The sequence below is a fragment of the Dromiciops gliroides genome, chromosome 3 (genome assembly GCF_019393635.1).
Source record: "Dromiciops gliroides isolate mDroGli1 chromosome 3, mDroGli1.pri, whole genome shotgun sequence".
NCBI lineage: Eukaryota > Metazoa > Chordata > Mammalia > Microbiotheria > Microbiotheriidae > Dromiciops > Dromiciops gliroides.
The window spans coordinates 257,759,241-257,779,357 of NC_057863.1; the positions used below are offsets into that span (position 1 = coordinate 257,759,241).

At 37.0% G+C, this 20,117-nt stretch overlaps 2 protein-coding genes across 2 annotated transcripts in view; both read left to right on the forward strand.

Moving 5' to 3' along the window:
- The window catches only part of DSCAM (DS cell adhesion molecule), a 715,945-nt gene that overhangs the window by 213,735 nt on the left and 482,093 nt on the right, over window positions 1-20,117 (forward strand). The window lies entirely within an intron of this gene.
- On the forward strand, window positions 14,818-15,573 carry LOC122746032 (casein kinase II subunit beta-like). The gene has a single exon (XM_043991503.1). The coding sequence runs from the start codon at window positions 14,818-14,820 to the stop codon at window positions 15,571-15,573; it is 756 nt and encodes a 251-aa protein (XP_043847438.1).

The window sequence follows — 20,117 nt, forward strand, 5'->3', positions numbered from 1 at the left end:
GCCCCCCAGGCAGACTTTTAACATCAAGGAACTCAAAGATTGCAATCAAGTCAATGAATCCACAGAACATTGGCCAATGAGAATGAACTCTACTAGTGATGGTTTAGAGCTGTGGTTCTCAGACTCTTCCACAGTGATAGAGCCTTAAAAGTTTAAACACAGCCCTTATAGTAAAAGTCTCAAAAATATTATTTTTAATTCTACTATCAAACATAAGGCTAATTTTTTTTAAAATTTGAGTTGTTTCATGGTTTCTTGAACCACAGAACAGTTTAAAGAAGCTTGATTTAGAGAATTTATCAGTTGCAGAACTCCATTTATCTGGATAACTTACAGTTGATTTGCTCTTATAAAATCAATTGAATTAATTGAAGTCTCCTGATAATGATCCTCCTATATCTATTTTCAGTTAGATAAAAGATGGAAGTCTGCATATGTAGCCTCCCCCATGAACATATATGTATGTATATGTGTGTATACGTGTATGTACATACATACATAAATACATACATTTTATTGCCAGTTCCTTGATTAAGGACAGTAAGAGGAGAATTAAAGAGATGAGTTTAAGTGGATTAGATTAATGTCTTCTCCCTAGGATATCTTAATCCTTAGGACCAGTCAGCTTTGGATGCAGTTAAATCCTGCTTTTTGTATGCCATGCTGAAGTGCGTACAAATTTAGGTGCAGACCTTCACCACCAGACCACTATATAGATTTAGGCTGATCAACTGGTAAATTCTTAGTGGGAGATGGGGATTGGCTCCATAGCTGTTTGCACAAATAGGAATGTCTACATAAGGAGATACTATGGGAATGATAGAAGATGGACTGATACCACCATTACATTAGGTTGAAAAGGATAATAATTTCCCTTATAAGGAGCTTTGGATACAGATTTAAAAACATAGGCTTAACAAGCAGATAACTGATGCTTGGTCTAAGGGGATTTTCATAAAATTGTATTAGCATATCTATTACCAGCGTAGTAAGGTTCTTTTTGTCTTGCCAAATTTTAGGATATCTCTATAAGCTCCTGCTCTATTTGGATGTCCCCTACCAAAATTCGGGTTTTTAGCACTACTTAGGACATCATATAGTTTTGAGAAACTGTTGGGATGAATATCTCTAAGGAAAAAATCCAAGGTTCCCCCATGACTTGGGCTACTTTAAATTCAGGAACTTGGATTGTGTGTGGGGGAGAAAATGCCATACATCTGAATTATTGCATGTTGGAAGGGAAACGGGATACCATACAAAAGCTGCATTATGATAATACCAAGGAGTTTCTAATGGCTTCAAGAGTATTCCAGCTTATATTGCAAGTTTTAGTGGGCAAACCACTGAGGGAATTAGTACCCTTGTTCATTTGGAGGTGTGTAAATGACCACTTATATAAGCCTTAGTTGTGGTGGTTAAGAGGTGTTAGGCCAGATGAGAGATAAGGATGAGAAAATAACCCTAATGTGAGGTACATTATCTTATTAAGGCACATTTCATGTGGAGCAATTAATAAAGATAAGAGGAAAAAAGCTATTTTTGTCCAAAGGAAGAGACTTGACTTTATTTTGTTACAAAAGATATGAGATGTCAATGTTTTCATGAATGAATATTTTGATATCTGAGTAGAAAAATGTGTTGTATAAACTGCTGAGTTATGTATAAGAAAAAAGAGCTTTCAGAAGAGGTTTTAGATAGTTTTAGAAAGGAAATGATGTTCAGTATGGATCTAAGGACTTGGATTTCTTTGTTAAGAATGTGGAGTGATGTTACACTTTTGTGGGAATCATTTACCATTATAAAGAGGCAGACAAGGATCTTTTATTTATTTATTTTTTATATGATACTGTGAGCATGAAGAAATGGTTTCAATGACACAAAAGACACAGATGTCCTTGTCATAAAGTTGAAGAGAAATTATCGATAACTCTGCTAATTTATATGTGTGTGTGTGTGTTTTATGATTAAAGAGGGTTAAACTGAAAAGTGGGAAATAAAAACATTTAGAGACTAAGGCATGATATGAAAATAGAATGTTAATTTGAAAGAAAACATTTGAGGAGTTCTGATTTTTAAGTAAAATGTAAGCTAGAATCAGGAGGCTTTGGTTTAATCCACAGATCTACAGCTAATACAGGAAGAGATCAGCATGAGAAGCGTAAGAAAAGACAGTAGTACCTGGGGAGAAAAGAACCTTCCTCTTCCTCTGAGGTACACTGAAGACAAAACAGGGTCTGAAAAGCTATTCCATTGGAACTGTGGTAATTAGAAAGAATTAGTTGAGAAAAGTATTCAAGGGAATGATTCTTGTTTGGTCAGAGAGAACTGATCACATTGGTGACAGTGACTGCATAGGTGAACTGATTACATGATTCTCCAGTGGCAGCTGTGCACTTCAGCTCCACTTAAGAGGAAAAAAGGTGAAGCTTTTCCTAAGAGCTCTCTGCTGCCACCTCTGGCTTGAGAAGGAAAAGCATGGAGGAAGTGGCTTAAAAAGTGTACCTGAAATGTATTGCTGTGATCTCAGTTCTCAATGTATAGTAAAGCTTCCCAATGAGTCCATAAATGGTTGCATTAGTCTTGATAGCCCAGAAATAGCCAGTTTGGTGAGCTTGGAAGTTTGATTGGGGATAAGAATTTATTATTTGGTAAAAATTGTTGGGAAAACTGGAAAGTAGTATGGCAGAAACTGGGCATAGACCAGTATCTTATACCATTTACCAAGATGAGGTTAAAATTGGTACATGACTTATATATAAAGAAAGATATTACAAGAAAATTGAGGAACATACTACTTGTACTTAAGAATAGGTGAATGGGGGGGCAGCTAGGTGGCACAGTAGATAAAGCACTGGCCTTGGATTCAGGAGGACCTGAGTTCAAATCCAGCCTCAGACACTTGACACAACTAGTTGTGTGACCCTGGGCAAGTCACTTAACCCTCATTGCCCTGCAAAAAAAAAAAAAGAATAGGTAAATGATTTATGAACAAACAAGAGATAGAGAGCAAAGTTAGGTGTAAAATGAATGATATTGATTACATTAAATTAAAAAGGGTTTACACAAATAACACAAGTGCAGTCAAGATTAGAAGGAAAGCAGATAGTTGGGGGAAATTTTTATAGACATTTTCTCAAATAAAGGTCTCATATCTAAAATATATAAAGAACTTTGTCAAATCTACAAGAATATGAGTCATTCTCCAACTGATCAAAGGATATGAACAGGCAGTTTTCCAAGGAAGTAATCAAAACAATTTATAGCAATATAAAAATGCTCTAAATCACTATTAATTAAATAAATGCAAACTAAAAAAACTTTAAGATAGCATTTTACACATATCAGATTGGCTAAAATGACAGAAAGGGAAAATGACAAATATTAGAGGGGATATGGAAAACTTTGGAAATGAATTGGTTGTCAGGGAATTGTGAACTGATTCAAATACTTTGAAGAGCAATCTGGAATTAGGCCCAAAGAGCTATAAAACTGTATATACCCTTTGACCTAGCAATACCACTACTTGGTCTACTTCCAAAGATGATTAGGGAAAAAGGAAAAGAACCCATATATTCTAAAATGTTTATAGAAGATTCCTTGTGATGGGAAAGAACTGGAAATTGCAGGGATCCCCATCAGTTGGGGAATGGCTGAACATGTTGTGGTATATGATTGTGATAGAATACTACCTTATTATTAAAAATGAGCTAAATGATCTTAGAAAAATATGGAAAAACTGGCATGAAATCATGAAGAGTCAAATGAGCAGGGGAGGTTGTATGCCCTAACAGCAATATTGGTTTTTTTTTTTTTTTAGTGAGGCAATTGGGGTTAAGTGACTTGCCCAGGGTCACACAGCTAGTGTGTGTTAAGTGTCTGAGGCCGGATTTGAACTCAGTTACTCCTGACTCCAGGGCTGGTGCTCTATCCACTGCGCCACCTAGCTGCCCCAGCAATATTGTTTTAAGAATGACTGAGCAGGGGGCAGCTAGGTGGCACAGTGGATAGAGCACCAGCCCTGGATTCAGGAGGACCTGAGTTATAATCTGGACTCAGACTCTTAACACTAACTAGCTGTGTGACCCTGGGCAAGTCACTTAACCTCAATCACCTCATTAAAAACAACAACAAAAACAAAAAAAACAAAAACAAAAAAAACCCATATATATGTATATATGTATTTGCATATGTGTGTTATTCCTATTTGAATCTAATGATAGTCATTTCTAAGGTTGGAGGGCAGAGAACAAAGGGAGGAAAAGAAATTTGCTAGATAATCTTGTGTATGTAAAAGGAATAACAAGTTGTATATAATGAATTTGTGGTTTCATGTGCAATCATCTTGTTAATTATGGAAATGTTTATTTTATTCCATAAATTAAAAAAAATAAATTCAAATAATAAAAGAGTTGATATTTAAATTAACACTTTTTAAATACCCTTTTAAAGGTTAACAGTTAATTGCAAGAGCTTTAAAGGCTATTATGGGTATAGAAAAGAAAGGGATTTCCCCAGATGGAGTGGTGAAGGATCAACAGTTAAGAAGTGAGAAGAGAAGTTTTGTGGAGCATAGACATTCTTGAATGAACCAATAACATTGAAACCTGCAGTCTAGAGTTGTTAATTATCGTAAGCACATGAAATTTCCTCCCTCATGAGTTTCTCTACAAGGTAAGAGAGTGTGATCTGGGGTGATGGTGTGTGTGTGTGTGTGTGTGTATTATATGTATACATATAGTGAGAAATAATTATCGATAAATGATATCTTGGGGAACCCAGAGATCTCCTCTTCTTAGTCCTTTCTTCCTCCCCCACCCCAGTCAAAGGCAGGTTCTCCTTGAAAGGTTCTATCAAATCTCCTCTTTGGGGTCAAATCCAACCCAACCCCAAACTTACAAAGAATATTGGCTGGAGACAGATCCCTTTGTTTAGATTGCTAAAGGACTAATGAGATTAAACCTCACCTGGATAGAAACTATTTTTCCCTGATCATCTTCAATGGGGGTCTTACATTCTTTCTCTGATGTCATCACTGGACTTCATTTTAATATAACCCACCTCCAGTCATTTTTGTGAGCAACTACTATATTTTTAAAAACAAACAAATACATTGAAAGTGGTCAACAGGAGGGTAGATTTCTCCTCTACAAGGTTACCTGTAACACACTGAGATAGTCTGACTATAATTGCATGGTGGTAATCAATCTCATAGAACTTAGACCTACTAATGTAACAGCAAGGTAAAGGATATAAGGTGTTTATATGTATCGGTATATGCATATATATGTATGTATATATCCCTTAAATACCTTAACTTCTTAGCTCCCCAATCTCATTTCTCATAGTCTATACTTCCACTCTAATCTCAACTACACACAGATAGTCATAACCTTTATTTGCCATTACTGATAGATATTCTACTTCTAAACACATGCTTTCTCAAATTGACTTTATTGTTGTTCAGTCATTCAGTTGTATCCTATTCTTTATGACTCTGGGGATGACATGGTTAGACCTACAATTTAGGAAGCTCACTTTGATAGCTGAGTGCAGACTGACTCAGGTAGGGAAAGACTTGACAAGGGATACCAAACAGAAGGCTATTACAAAAATTCATGTGTGAGGTGATGAGGGTCTACACCAAGGCAGTAACAATAGCAGTGGCAGAAGGGAGAAGACAGAATATATGAGAGATGTTAGAAAGGTGGAATTGTCAAGAATTTGCAACATATTACATATTTGTGGGGGAGTAAGGAAGAGAGAGTGAGGAGTTCAGGATAATACCTAGGTTGGGAGCATGGGTGACTTTGACCAAAAGGATGGCGATGCCCTTGAAATTAAGAGGGGAGTTAGGAAACAGGAAAGATTTTTGGGGAAATATAATCAGATTAATTTTGGATATTGAGATGTCAATAGGACATCAATTTTGATATGTCCAGTAGGGAATTGGCAATGCAATATTGGAGGTCAGGAAGGGTTAGGACTGCATATATATGATAATTATCAGCATAAAGATAATAATGTAGGTCATACTAGCTGATGTGATCACCAACCTAAAGAGTATAGAGCAAGAAGAGAAGGGAACCTAAGAAATGCTAAAAAGGTAAAATATATCCAAGTGGGAATTAAAAAAAAAAAAAAAACCTTTAAACAAACAGCAACAAATTCAAATGGTGTTACAATTTCCATAGACGTTGATACTTAAAACCTCAAAATCTACCATTTTGCAGCACTTCTGAATTGATATTTCATCTTTGGCTTTGTTTTGCCTTATATTCCTTATTGTCCATGTCTTCTATCAATCTCAGCCTGGAGTTGTACTTCTTTCAATCAGTTGTTAACCTCTCTAGTGGGTGTAGGGTATGTTCAGGAAGACTAGTTCCTCTGGGGTGAGGACTAACGAGCTCTTTTCAGGGCTGCTTTCCACCTTTGGTGTCCATCTGATTTACCCAACTCCTACCTGTGGCTCCAAGAAGCCAATGCTATCACACTTTCCCAGTCACTAGTGGAGTGAAGTAGGGCTGTGTGCTTCCTGTCATGTGTTTTAGCATGATGTTTCCAGCAATGTTGTTAGACGCCTTCGATGAGGACAAAAATGGCATCAAGATCAGTTACTGTGTTGGTTGTAAATTATTTAACTTGAAAAGGCTACAAGCCAGGACTAAAGTGGAAGGAAAGTGGGTACATCCCTTTTTGTTCAGAGATGATTGTGCATTCAATGCAACCTCTGAAGCTGACATACAACAAAGTATGGGTCAATTCTCTACTGCTTGTGCTAATTTTGGTCTAACAATCAACACCAAGAAAACACGGTTTCTCCACCAGTCAACACCACACCATCCATGTGGAACTATCAGTTACAAGAAAAGGAGAAATTTATGATTTTGTGGATAAAATTCACTTTCCTTGGCAGTATAATTTCCAGGGATGTACACATAGATCATGAAGTAGATGCATGCATTGCCAGAGCTAGCTTAGTGTTTGGGATGCTCCAAAGGAATGTGTGCTTAAAAAAAGAGGTATTAGACTCTCTACCAAACTGAAGGTCTACAGAGCTGTTATGCTGACCTTGTTGTATTCCTATGATAAGCATATAATGTTATATATAATATATGATCATTATGTGCCAGCACCACACCAAGAAACTGAATTGCTTCCATTTAAATTGTGTTAGGAAAATTCTTAAGATCACCTAGCAAGATAAGATACCAGACAAACTGAGGTCCTTTCTCAAGCTAAACAGCCAAGTATTCATACTCTACGACAGAGAGTGCAGCTCTGAAGGGCTAACCACATTGATAGAAGAAGGAAGGGAAAGTCAGAGGACAGAGTCACTTCTTTTGAAGTATACTTCCTAGTTGATGACAATGCTTCCCAAATTTAATTATAAATTTAGTGCCATATATACCAAATGATGGAGGGGATACTTTTCAAACCTAGATGGAGGGGATACTTTTCAAACCTAGACACAATAATGACAAAAATGCCTTTTGAAAAACAAAAGGACTTCTGTATCATGGAACCAACAAGTTAGAGGACTAGATAGTTCCTATGCTCCTTTAACACCTCAAATCTGCCCAAAATAGAAGTGCTACTCCAGAGATAAAGCAATTTCAGCTGTTTCCATAGTCTAAGATAAGCAGAACCCAAAGAAGGAAATATCTCCATGTTTAACTAACCCTAACCCTAATTCAAGCTCACTCAGGATGCTCTCCTGGAAGCAAGGCTATACAAATTGGTCCAAACCACAGGATTGTAATAGTATCCTCCCCAAACCCTGACCACCCTTACCTCTTTCCCGTGTCATGAAGACACACATTCCAAATGTCAGAAAATTTCTGAGGCCACAGTAGCATGCACTGTAGCAGCAGCATGCTATGCTGTCACAGATCCCTTTAGGAGAGTGAAATAAAATGGGGAAAGGAATGAGATATTTTGATATTTAGCTACCAGGGAAAACACCATCAAAGGGGAGAGAATCAGAATATGAACAATGGAGGAAAATAAAGTAAAAAGACTGAAATTACCAAAGATCTCAGAAAGAAGAAAACTCAAAGACCTTGAATATAAGCAGTTAAATAAATTAGGGAAACATTAACAACAGATAGAAATATGGCTTGTAGATCTAATAAACAAGTTTAGTCATCCATGTATAAATAGTTCAAAACTAAGAAAAATGATCCAACACTTGATTAAATAGAGGGCCATGTGAAATGTGAGGACAACATGAAATAATAACACACTGTACCTGAGTGGTTTAAAAAGAATTGAAAATTATGAGAGTAAAATTTATGACCTATGCAGCAAAAACCATAGGAAAAATAGAAAAACTTGAATCAGTGGTAGTAATTCTCACTAAGAAAGAAAAGAGAGGACAATTGATTGAAAATATAAATACACAGAAGTGAAGGACAACCTGGAAGAAGAGAAACAAAAAGCAATAAAATTAAAAGAAAACACATTCTCTATTCAAGCACAACATAGCAATCTTGAAGACAAAATACATAAAGACAATGTAAGGATTATAAATCTAGAAGAAAAGAACAATGGATAGAATAAAAATATCATAATGAATGAAATAATATATATTTTAAAACTTCCAGAATGTCTATACACAGAAAATAAAATGCCATTTGAAAAAAGCTACAGACTGTCTCTAGAACTGAAATTAACAATAACAACAAGGCTGCAATCTCTAAATCATATAATGGTTAAATTTAATAGTTACATTGAGAAACAACAATTTCTACAAGTGACCAGGAGAAAGACCTTCAAATATGAAGGAGAGAAAACTTTAATAACCCAGAAGATTCTGCAACCCAGAAAATACAAGAGTGAATTAAATAATGTATTGCAAAGAACAATTGTACTAAAAACTGCAGCACAGGATGACATCCTGCAATTCTAAATTTAACCTCAAATAAAGATCAATAATAATGAAGTGTTCAAAGTATTTTTAGAAAGGAATCCAGACCTATAGAAATTTTTTGCTTCTTGAATACTTCAGACAATAGAAGTATGAGGGGGATAAACAGATGCAACAGAAACAGTGACAACAGAAAGACCATTTAGAAAATGCTTTCTAAACAGACACAAGGAGATGGGGTGAAGGCAGAAGTCAAGTAGAGTTTATGATGGACAGACTGTCTTGGTATATTATGAACTGAATCTCATGGCACTCTGTCTATTGGTGGATCAGTGTTTTTTAGGAGACTAAGTTACAAAATGGGAGGGGAAATGGAAGGTAAGGGAAGAGGAGGGGGAGAAAGGGTGTGATACGGTCCATTTAAGTCAAGAGCTATCAATGGGGAAAGGGTGACAACTATTCTCTCTCCCTCCCTCCCTCTCTTTGCAGGGCAATGAGGGTTAAGTGACTTGCCCAGGGTCACACAGCTAGTAAGTGTCAAGTGTCTGAGTCCAGATTTGAACTCAGGTCCTCCTGAATCCAAGGCCAGTGCTTTATCCACTGTGCCACCAAGCTGCCCCCTTGACTCCTATCGTCGTTTAAGAATAAAACAAAAAAAGCCTTCACAGAGGTGGTTGAAGAGGTGAGGGGATGACAAGGGGAAGGCCTTGTTTTGGTTAAAAGAAGGGATGCCACTGATGAATGCTTTTATGGATGGAAAGAAATGTTCTATAAATGGGATATGGGGACCTTGAGTAGAGTGTTGTCTATAGGGATTTAGTGCTTGGACAGACTACTTGTACTGTCTAAGAAGGAAGAAAGTCAAAGCTTCTGGGATAAAATGGCACCTGGAGGAGCAGGAGGTCATGGACTCAGGGAGGAGATTTTGAGGAATATAGAGAGGAAAATGAGGAAAGTAAACACTTGGAGAGCAAAGGCTTCATAATCAGAGCCATAATGAGGAAGAAGGAGGTTGCCATGAGTCAGTCCTCTCTATCACCTATAGCAATGGGTATTTTCTGGGAATGAGGCATAGTAGAAAAGGGGTGCATATAGGCAATCTCTACAAGAAAATAGCATAAATTGCTTAGAGGGGAGAGTGCAAAATCAATGCTGTAGAAGTTTTCATGTAGAAAATACAGAGGGACTAGATCATTTTAGGGACCATAAACCAAGTAATAAAGGTTTAGAGTAGACCAGAAGGGAGGATGGATAATTCAGAGATTAAGGGAAGGCCTTGCTCTTGGGAAAGGTGCACAAAAAATGAATTAAAGAAAAAAAAACTAAAGCTAGGTCAAGTTGAAGGGGAGTGAGAAAAAAAAGAGTTAAATAAGCCAATAAAAGCAGGAAAGAAAAACAACTAAATAAGCAAAATTCCAAAGGGAAAACAGAGAGTGGGGGATCAAAGATTAAGTGAAAAGAACTAGTGGGACTAGAACAACATTTTAAAAAATTAATCTAGGGGGCAGTTAGGTGGCACAGTGGATAAAGCACCGGCCCTGGATTCAGGAGGACCTGAGTTCAAAACCAGCCTCAGACACCTGGCACTTATTAGCTATGTGATGTGACACTGGGCAAGTCACTTAACCCTCATTGCCCTGCAAAACAAAAACAAAATAATAAAGTAAAAAAATTAATCTAAAGAAACTAAAGAGATATAGTACTATGTTTTCAGTAAAGAGCAGAAAATCATAAGTTGTAAAAAAAACAATTAGAGACAAATGGAGGAAAATATAAATATAGTTCTCATAATGTTAAATTTGAACGCATCAAATAATTAAAAAATGAAAAAGACTGACAGATTAGGTAAGAAAACAAAAATTAACAATTTTTAACCTATAAGAAATATATTTTAAAAATAAAGATATACTGTGTATCAAGTGAATCCAAAAAAGTAGAAGTTGTGATCATGCTATCTGACAAAGCAAAAATTGTTTAAAGAGAGAGAGAGAGAGAGAGAGAGAGAGATAAATATATTATGCTGAAATATCAGGAACCATAGATTAAAAACCAAGATCAGAATTAAATATTCTCTGAATGCTTTAGCACCTAATTCATAAACGAAAAACTAAAAGTCTATAATTCAAAGGTGAACAAAAAAGGAAAAGTATGAATGAAGGTGGGATATAATCCATAATAAAGCCAGAATCATAACAAAAATTTTGGTATGGCTTTATAAAACCAAAGAGTAGATGAATGAAAGAGAATAAATAAGAAAAAAAAAGCAAACTAAAACCAGTATTCTAATATTTGATGAGCCCCAAAACATGGATTACTGGGTAAAGGATTCTTTTTCTTTTTTTTATAAAGACTGCTTGAAAAACTGGAAAGCAGTTTGCTAGAAATCAGGATTATACCAATATATTGCAACATATGCCACAATGAGCAGAATTTGGAGACATGACCTCAGTATTAAAAGTCACACCTTGGGGGCAGCTAGGTGACCTTGGGCAAGTCACTTAACCCTCATTGCTCTGCAAAAAAAAAAAAAAGGAAGAAAAGAAAAAGAGTGAGAGAGAGAGAGAGAAAGTGAGAGAGAGAGAGAGAGAGAGAGAGAGAGAGAGAGAGAGAGAGAGAAAGGAACAAAGGAAGAGAGAGAAAGGAAGAGAAAAAAGAGAGAGAGGAAGGAAGGAAGGAAGAAAGAGAGAGAGAGAGAGAGAGAGAGAGAGAGAGAGAGAGAGAGAGAGAGAAAAGTCGCGCCTTAAAAATATTAGAAAAGAATTACATTAGACATCTTTAACAACTATGGCTAGGGGATACAATTCTTAACCAAAAAGGTATATGAACAATTGTGAAAAATAAAATAAACAATTTTGATTACTTACTATTAAGAATGCAAGAATAAAATTAACAAAGACAGAACAGAAATCATAAAGTATGAAAATATTTGTATCTATCAGTCTAACAATAAACATTTATTTAGTGCCTAGTATGTGCCAAGAACTGGGGCTTCAAAAAGAGGAAAAAGAGACTTCCTGGTCTCAAAAATATTACAATCTAATAGAGGCAACAATATGCAAAGAAATATATATACAGATTAAGTAAGAGATAATTAACTGAGGGAAGGCACTAGAATAAAAAGGGGCTTCCAGTAAAGGAAAGGATTTTATTTGTGATTTAAAGGAAGCTAGGGAGGTCATTAGTCATAGTGAAGGAGGAAGAACATTTCAGCCATGGAGTACAACCAGAGAAAATGCCTGGAGTCAAGAAATTGACTGTCTTTTTTGTGGAACAGTCAAGAGGGAAGTGGCACTGGATTGAAGAATATGCATCAGGGAATAAGATGTAAGACTGGAAAGGAAAGAAATATCACCAGTAAAATCTAATAGTCAAAATATATAGAGGATTGACACAAATATATAACATAAAGGGTCCTTTCCCAACAAGAACAATTGGGGGGGGGGATTCACCACAAAAACATGAGCTATGTAACTTTGGGCACCACAGAAACATACTCTAAACCACTAATAGTAAGTTACATGCAAATTAAAACTACCCTTTGACTTGTCAAGAGAAAAATTACCTGTGTGGGAATACAGACAAATTGATTGACTTTTGCTAGAGCTATGGATTAGTCCAATTGTTCTAGATTTCACTTATGATTTATTCAAGAAAAAAAAAAGACTAAGCTATCCATACCCTTTAACCCAGCAATTCCATTACATAATTTATATCCCAAAGAAGTAAAATTTATAATATGTTTAATATATACCAAAATTTTCAGAGAAGAATTTATTGAAGCTTCAAAATGAAATCCAGAATAATTATACCAATTCAGAGTTCCCCTATTTGTACAAGTTCCTGTCTTAACATAATGCTACAAATTTTAATTGCTTCCCTTACTTTTTAATTTTTGCTAATTTGGACAGAATGAGTAGAAACTTCAGAGGCAATGTTATGTGTGAGAAAGAGCAAGTAGAGGGGAGTAAAGTATAAAAAGATTAAAAAGATAAGAAGGGAAGGGGCAGTTAGGTGGCACAGTGGATGAAGCACCGGCCCTGGATTCAGGAGTACCTGAGTTCAAATCCAGCCTCAGACACGTCACGCTTACTAGCTGTGTGACCCTGGGCAAGTCACTTAACCCCCATAGCCCTGCAAAAAAAAACCCAAAAAGATAGGAAGGGGACAGATAATGCCAAATGGAGGGTTTTCTATTTTATCCTGGAAGTAACAGGGAGCCGTTAGAGTTAATTTAATAAGTGGATGACAACACTTAAAAATTAGGGAAATCATTTTGGCAGTAAAATTTAGGATGGCCTGGAATGGGCAGAGAATTGAGGCAGGGAGACCAATTATAAGCATATTATACTTGTCTAGGAAAGAGGCAATCAGGGCATGGAGTAGGTTCATGGCTAAGTGGAGAGAAGAAGACATATATAAAGGATACTGAGAAGGTGGAAATGATAAAATGTGACAACACATTTATGGTTGTGGTGAGTTTGGGTGAGGGGTCTGAGGATGACACCTAAGCCTAATTAGAGCTTGGGTGACTGGTTGTAACCTCAATAGTAATAGGAGAATGCAGCAGAGGAAAGGGTTTGGAGGTATTGATACTGAGTTCTAGATATATTGAGTTTGAAATGCCTAGAGAAAAGTCGGCTATCCAAGTTATGTAGAGAGAACCGATCAAAATATTAAAAACAAGAGTCATTTCCTAATAAATAAAATATCAACAACCCGTTCTCAAAAGAAGAAAAGCTGTCAACACCACATGAAAAAAATACTCGAATTCACTACTAATAAAAGAAATGCACATTTAAATCACTTAGGTTTAACCTAACAACCAATCAGATTTGTGAAGATGACAAAAAAGGAGTGGAATCAGTTGGAGGTAACATGAGAGAACATTCACATTAATGCATAATTTCTAGAGATATGAAGTGGTACCACCCATTACCTAAAGAAGTTCAGAACTATAACCAAAAAGCCCTGAAGTGTAATTTTGATTCCTTTGTGAGTTTGACCCTTTGACACAGGAATAGCACTACTGGGCATATATCTCAAAGAGATAAAATAAAAAGCAAAGTGGCCCATATATACAAAAATATTGATAGTAGCACTTTTTAAAGTCATACCAAAGAAGTTGAAATTAAATGGTTCCTCGTTGATTTAGAAATGCCCAAATAAACCACAATATTGAATGAAGAAATAGAGATTAAAACTGAGTCTAAGATTGAATTTTTGTTTTGCTGGGCAATGAAGGTTAAGTGACTTGCCCAGGGACACACAGCTAGTAAGTGGCAAGTGTCTGAGGTCGGATTTGAACTCAGGTCCTCCTGAATCCAGGAGTCCACTGTGCCACCTGGCTGCCCCAAGACTTATGATTTTGATTGGATTTCTTTATCTCACTGAGAGAAGGAATTATAGGGCTTCCTAAATAGGGTGTTTCCACTGAAACATCTTACATGACTCATCCTAACTAACCTTGCCTCTCTTAAGTGCCTGAGAAATGACTTAATTTACCCTTCTTATGGATCAGGGATAAGGGGGAAGGTGTTTGCCTGAGGTATGAGTTCTGAACCCAGAAGCTCGAACAGAAAGACAAATGCAGCATGGGAGAGGAGATGGGCAGTCTTTATAATGTCACAATCCCTACCCCTACCTCCTACCCATCACCGCTTCGCCTGCTTGGTCGGAACCGCAGCTTTCCCTGCACTGCTTTGCTGCTGCCGCCACCGCCACCACCCCTGAAAGCAACTTTTCCCTCTCCCTCCCCAGCCGCGGCCGGCTGATGTAAAGATGTGTAGCTCAGGGACAGCTAGATGGCGCAGTGGATAGAGCACCGGCCCTGGATTCAGGAGGACCTGAGTTCAAATCCGGCCTCAGACACTTGACACTTACTAGCTGTGTGACCCTGGGCAAGTCACTTAACCCCAATTGCCTCACTAAAAAAAAAAAAAAAAAAAAAAAAGATGTGTAGCTCGGAGAAAGCATCATGGATCTCATGGTTCTGTGGGCTTCGTGGCAATGAATTCTTCTGTGAGGTGGATGAGCACTATATCCAAGACAAATTCAACCTCACAGGGCTCAATGAACAGGGGCCCCACTATAGGCAGGCTCTAGACATGATCCTCGACTTGGCACCTGATGAGGAGTTGGAGAACAACCCCAACCAGAGTGACCTGATCGAGCAGGCAGCTGAGATGCTGTATGGACTGATTCATGCCCGCTACATCCTCACAAACCGTGGCATCGCTCAGATATTGGAAAAATACCAGCAGGGAGACTTTGGCTATTGTCCCCGTGTATATTGTGAAAACCAGTCCATGTTGCCCATTGGACTGTCAGACATACCAGGTGAGGCCATAATGAAGCTGTACTGCCTCAAGTGCATGGATGTTTACACCCCCGAGTTGTCCAGGCATCACCACACAGATGGTGCTTATTTTGGCACTGGTTTTCCCCACGTGCTCTTCATGGTGTATCCTGAGTACAGGCCCAAACGGCCTGCCAACCAATTTGTGCCCAGGTTGTATGGCTTCAAGATCCACTCTATGGCCTATCAACTGCAGCTTCAGACAGCCAGCAACTTCAAGATCCCTGTCAAGACCATCCCTGACGCCCCCTCCACCACACCTCAGGCTGTGACACCATCCCCTTCCCCTCTCCCCCCAGTACACACACACATACACCTTTCCAGAACCCCTAATGTTTTTAGTTTAAATTAATAAGTCATTATTGTGGTGATGTGGTGGGAGTATGATATAAAGTGAAGGAAAAGGCAAAATAATAATAATAATGATAATAATAATAATAATTTCACAATAGATGACAATCCATGCTTCTCCATTCTTGATCTGTTCTTTAGTTTCTGCTCCTAGTATTCCAGTGTAACTAGGGTCTAGATCATGCACAGAAACCATCAAGTTTCAGTGCCTATGTAACTTTTCACATACAAGGACTGGGAGCCTGCCCAGGGAGAGTACCTTGGAGAGACTGTAAAGCATGTATAGATGGTCTGTAAATATTTCAATTTGGAACTATGTGGTCAATGAGAGGTACTTTGATTAATGGTTGAGATACTGGGGAAAAAATCTAGACTGCTAGTGAAAGCCCTGAGGCTAGAAAGAGCTGGAAGAAACCAGCTGGACCTTCTGAATGTATCCACAGCCAATCAGAGCCTTTCATTCATCACATGGTTAGCCAAATATAAGCAGTTATACAATAACTAGGAGTGCCCTACAGTCTCTGCAAAGTACTTCCCTTAAACATCATCACAACTCTCAGAAGCATCAGTTCCAAAAGCTGATGGGGTATGATTATGGGCAGATCTGATTAGTGCAGGGAGAGACCCAGGCCATGACTGCTGCTACTGTATGCAGTCCATATTGCTCCATCTCAGTCTCTTTCTCAATTAAGTTCTCCATTTTATATACATATTTTTGTTTACATATATGTGTCTATATTTTATATGCATATATGTATATATGCATATGTATATGTATATATACATACACAAACACATGCATACCTAAACATAGCTAGCATTTTAAGGTTTGCAACACACTTTACATTGATCATTTCCTTTTAGCCCCACAACATACTTATTAGTAAATATCTGAAACTGGATTTGCACTCAGTCTTTCTGACCTGAGGTACAGCATTTTATCCATTTGTCTTCTATCTTTTCTATTCTTTACCTTTCTATGATTGACGTAGGCATGCAAATACCAAATATCTCAACCTTTAATTGTAAATATGTTCCTGCATAGTTATACCTCTATTCTCTTTATTCATTTCTTTTTTTTTCTTTTTTTTTTTTAGTGAGGCAATTGGGGTTAAGTGACTTGCCCAGGGTCACACAGCTAGTAAGTGTTAAGTGTCTAAAGCCGGATTTGAACTCAGGTACTCCTGACTCCAGGGCCGGTGCTCTATCTACTGCGCCACCTAGCTGCCCCTATTCATTTCTCTTAAAGGTATTTTGAAGCCTGTTAAGTAGTCCTATGCCCTAACAATATGTCTATCTTTTTCGACTAGAACTAACATTATCTCTCATCTTGGTGTTAAAGTAAAATACATATCCTCCATTTGCTAGTCAAATAATATACTACTCATCTAAAATGAAAGTCATAGGGAGTATAATTGTTTCATAGACTTTTATGCATGTAGCTTTTGCTCACAACTTTGCCGTCATTTAAGCATACTTTTAAGAAGCAATAGATGTCTTCCTAATTTATTCATGTTAGACATTAAATGAACCAGTAAAAAGTCATTCCTTTTACATAGCACAGCACATGGCACATAAGAGGTACTTAATAAATTCTTGTTGATTGATTGAGTCATAAGAATAGATTTGTGAATGAACGGTTTCAGTTGATTTTCACTTAAGAAAAATTAATATAACCAGACTGCTCAACAACTCAAAAAAGATTTGATAGTGATCTGTCAAATACTGCTTTTTCTGAACCTTAATCCTAAATCTCAGAGTGACATTCTCTAAAGTAATTACTTCAGTGTCTCATTTATATTTTCTGAGCATTTGCTAATCTTACCAGCACATGGAAGCAGGGAAGGAATTAACAATAAAAAACAGATAAAATAAATTAAACTTTACTGTATCCTTAGAGCATATTAATCTCCAGGAAGTGAAAACATGCACATAGGTTGACATTTTAGAAGAGAAAAGAAAAGGAAAAATAATCAAATATATAGGAAGAGCAAATTATTCATGCTTTGAAGAAGAGGATAAATTAATTTCTGTGCCAAAAAAAATGACATATAATTTTTGTCTTTTCTGGGAGAAAAGTAGAGATTTACAAGGAGCTGGTGATTATGCAACACTCCAGTCAGTCATGGGTTCCTCCTGCTTAGGGGAAATAGCAGACACCAGGCTAATGAAAGGGATATAAAGCTTTAGTTCTTATAGTGATCAAGAGAAACACACTTCCTACTCCAACAATAGCTCAAACTCTCAAGAGGAACTCATGGTATACTGGGAATATCCACTTACTTAACCACAAATCTGGAGATTTTTGCAAAACTTATTAGAAATCTGGCCCCTATACTTACGTTGTGAATCTATAGCATTCTCCCTTGGACTTTTAGGGCTAAAATAAAATATTTATTACATTGGAAGGGAGCTAATATGAACAATATTAACATCCGAAGGAGAAAATGTTGTGCTCTCTCAGAAGAGAGCCTGGTTCCCTGTAAGATTCAGTAAAGCAGAACTGTTGAAGCTGAAGAAAACAATTTGAGAACTCTTTTTACAAGTGAGGGTAATCAATAGAGCTGAAATGTCACTGTTTCCTTCAGAATAACAATATCTGAGTTAGTAGGTACCCCCAAGGGCATCCAGTGAATTTCAAAATTGAAAAGGAAATTCTCAAGAGGTCATCTTGCTTCCACTTGAAGACCTTCAATGATGGGGAATTCATTATGTCATGAGAGAATCAATTCCATGTTTAGACAGCTCCAACTTCCTTTCATCAAGGTGGAATCTGTGACTCCTGAAAATTTTTTTTCTAATTTTCCAGAATTGGGCCAAATATGGTTTCCAGAAGTCTATCACTCACACACACACACACACACACACACACACACACACACACACACACGTAAGTATGTATGTATGTATGCATATCCCTAAAATTCCATTCAGGAACTTTATTTCTTTTTTGTTTAGTTTTTTGTTTATTTTAGGTCTAAGAGGGTTACATTAAGGCACTTCCCTATTACAGTTGTATATTGATTTCTCCCTGTGACTCATTTAACTTTTCCTTTAGATGTTATGCCATTTGAACTTAATGTCCCCCAACCTACCCCACTGTGCCTCCAGATCTGCTTCCCATTTAAAATTGCAAGGAGCCTGGAATAATATGTCACTATATCCTGTTTTATACCCTGATTCCAAGAACTAGCTTAGCTGCTGTATCCTGGATTCATTGAACAAACAGATATGAAGTAAGATCTGCCCCAGAGATGTAGAAATAAATATTATATTCCCTCTATTCTCCTTCCATATAAAATACTGCTCCCTCCCTAAATGGTGTGACTATACCAGAGCTAGAGAGCTACCCTCACTGGTGAACTCAATAAACCTTGCCTAGGTTTAAAATTTCTGGTCTATTTACTTGTTTAGTCCCATCTCCCCTCAGACTATATATGGTTAGTACTGATACTGATTTTCTATGGTACCTATCAGCAAAATGAAGTTTACCAGTTTGTCTCTATTAATTTTAACATTTTTAATTTAACTTTTTAAATTGTATCTTTTAATTAACTTCTATTTTTGCTGTTTTTTGACTGAGATTGTGATTGCCACTGCTATCTTTCCCCCTCCTTCAATTGATAAATAATATTTTCCGTCAACCTTTAATTTTAACTCTGTGTGCATCTTTCTTCTTGTAAACACTTTCTTCAAGTGTTTCTTGTAAGCAATGTACTGTTGATTTCTACTTTCATTCTGCTATCCTTTTCTATTTTATTTGTGTGTTCATGACATTCACATTTATAGCTATAACTGTTCATTGTGCACTTTCCTCTTTGTGTCCTTTCCCTTATTTATAAAGAAAAAAAGAGAATGATGAAAGAGGAGTGAGTTCAGAATCAATGCTCTAGATTTGGTGTAATCTATTTCTGCTCCCCTGCACATATTCTTTTCCCCTAATCCAATATTTAATAACATGTTCTTGTACTTTCTTTTGGGGCTCTCTTTGCTTAGGAATAATACCTCCCTAAATCTATTTTCCCCTATCTACTTCCTTTCTCTCCTCTTTACCTGTTGCGTGAAATACATTTCTGTACTCAATTCATGTGTATATCCTTTCCTCCACTGACCAGTTCAGATGAGAGTGAGTGTTAGTTGCTCTCCCCACCCTTCATCCTTTTTTGTATAGATTTCTTGTTGTGTACCTTTATTATGTGAGGCAATTTTCCCCATTCTTCTTCTCCCCTTGGCTGAAAGGGTATTCCTTTTCCCCTTCCTTTCCATTCTTCTTTTAAGATAATCAAAGCATAACAGACTCCTAGGCCCTTTATAAGTTGATGATGATAGATGTTTGAGGGAATAGTCAGAATACATCTATTAAGGAACTTCTATGTACCAAGCACTCTGCTAAGTACTGGAGTTAAAAAGATTGGCAAAATAATCCCTGTCCTTAAGGAGTGTACAATCTAATGGAGGAGACAATATATAAACAACTATATACAAATAAACTATATATAGCATAATAAGAGATAACAAACAGAGGAAAGATAGTAGAATTAAGGG

What these genes read in the sequence shown, in the direction of transcription:
- LOC122746032 (XM_043991503.1), top strand. Translation starts at nt 14,818, where the DNA reads ATGTGTAGCTCGGAGAAAGCATCATGGATCTCATGGTTCTGTGGGCTT.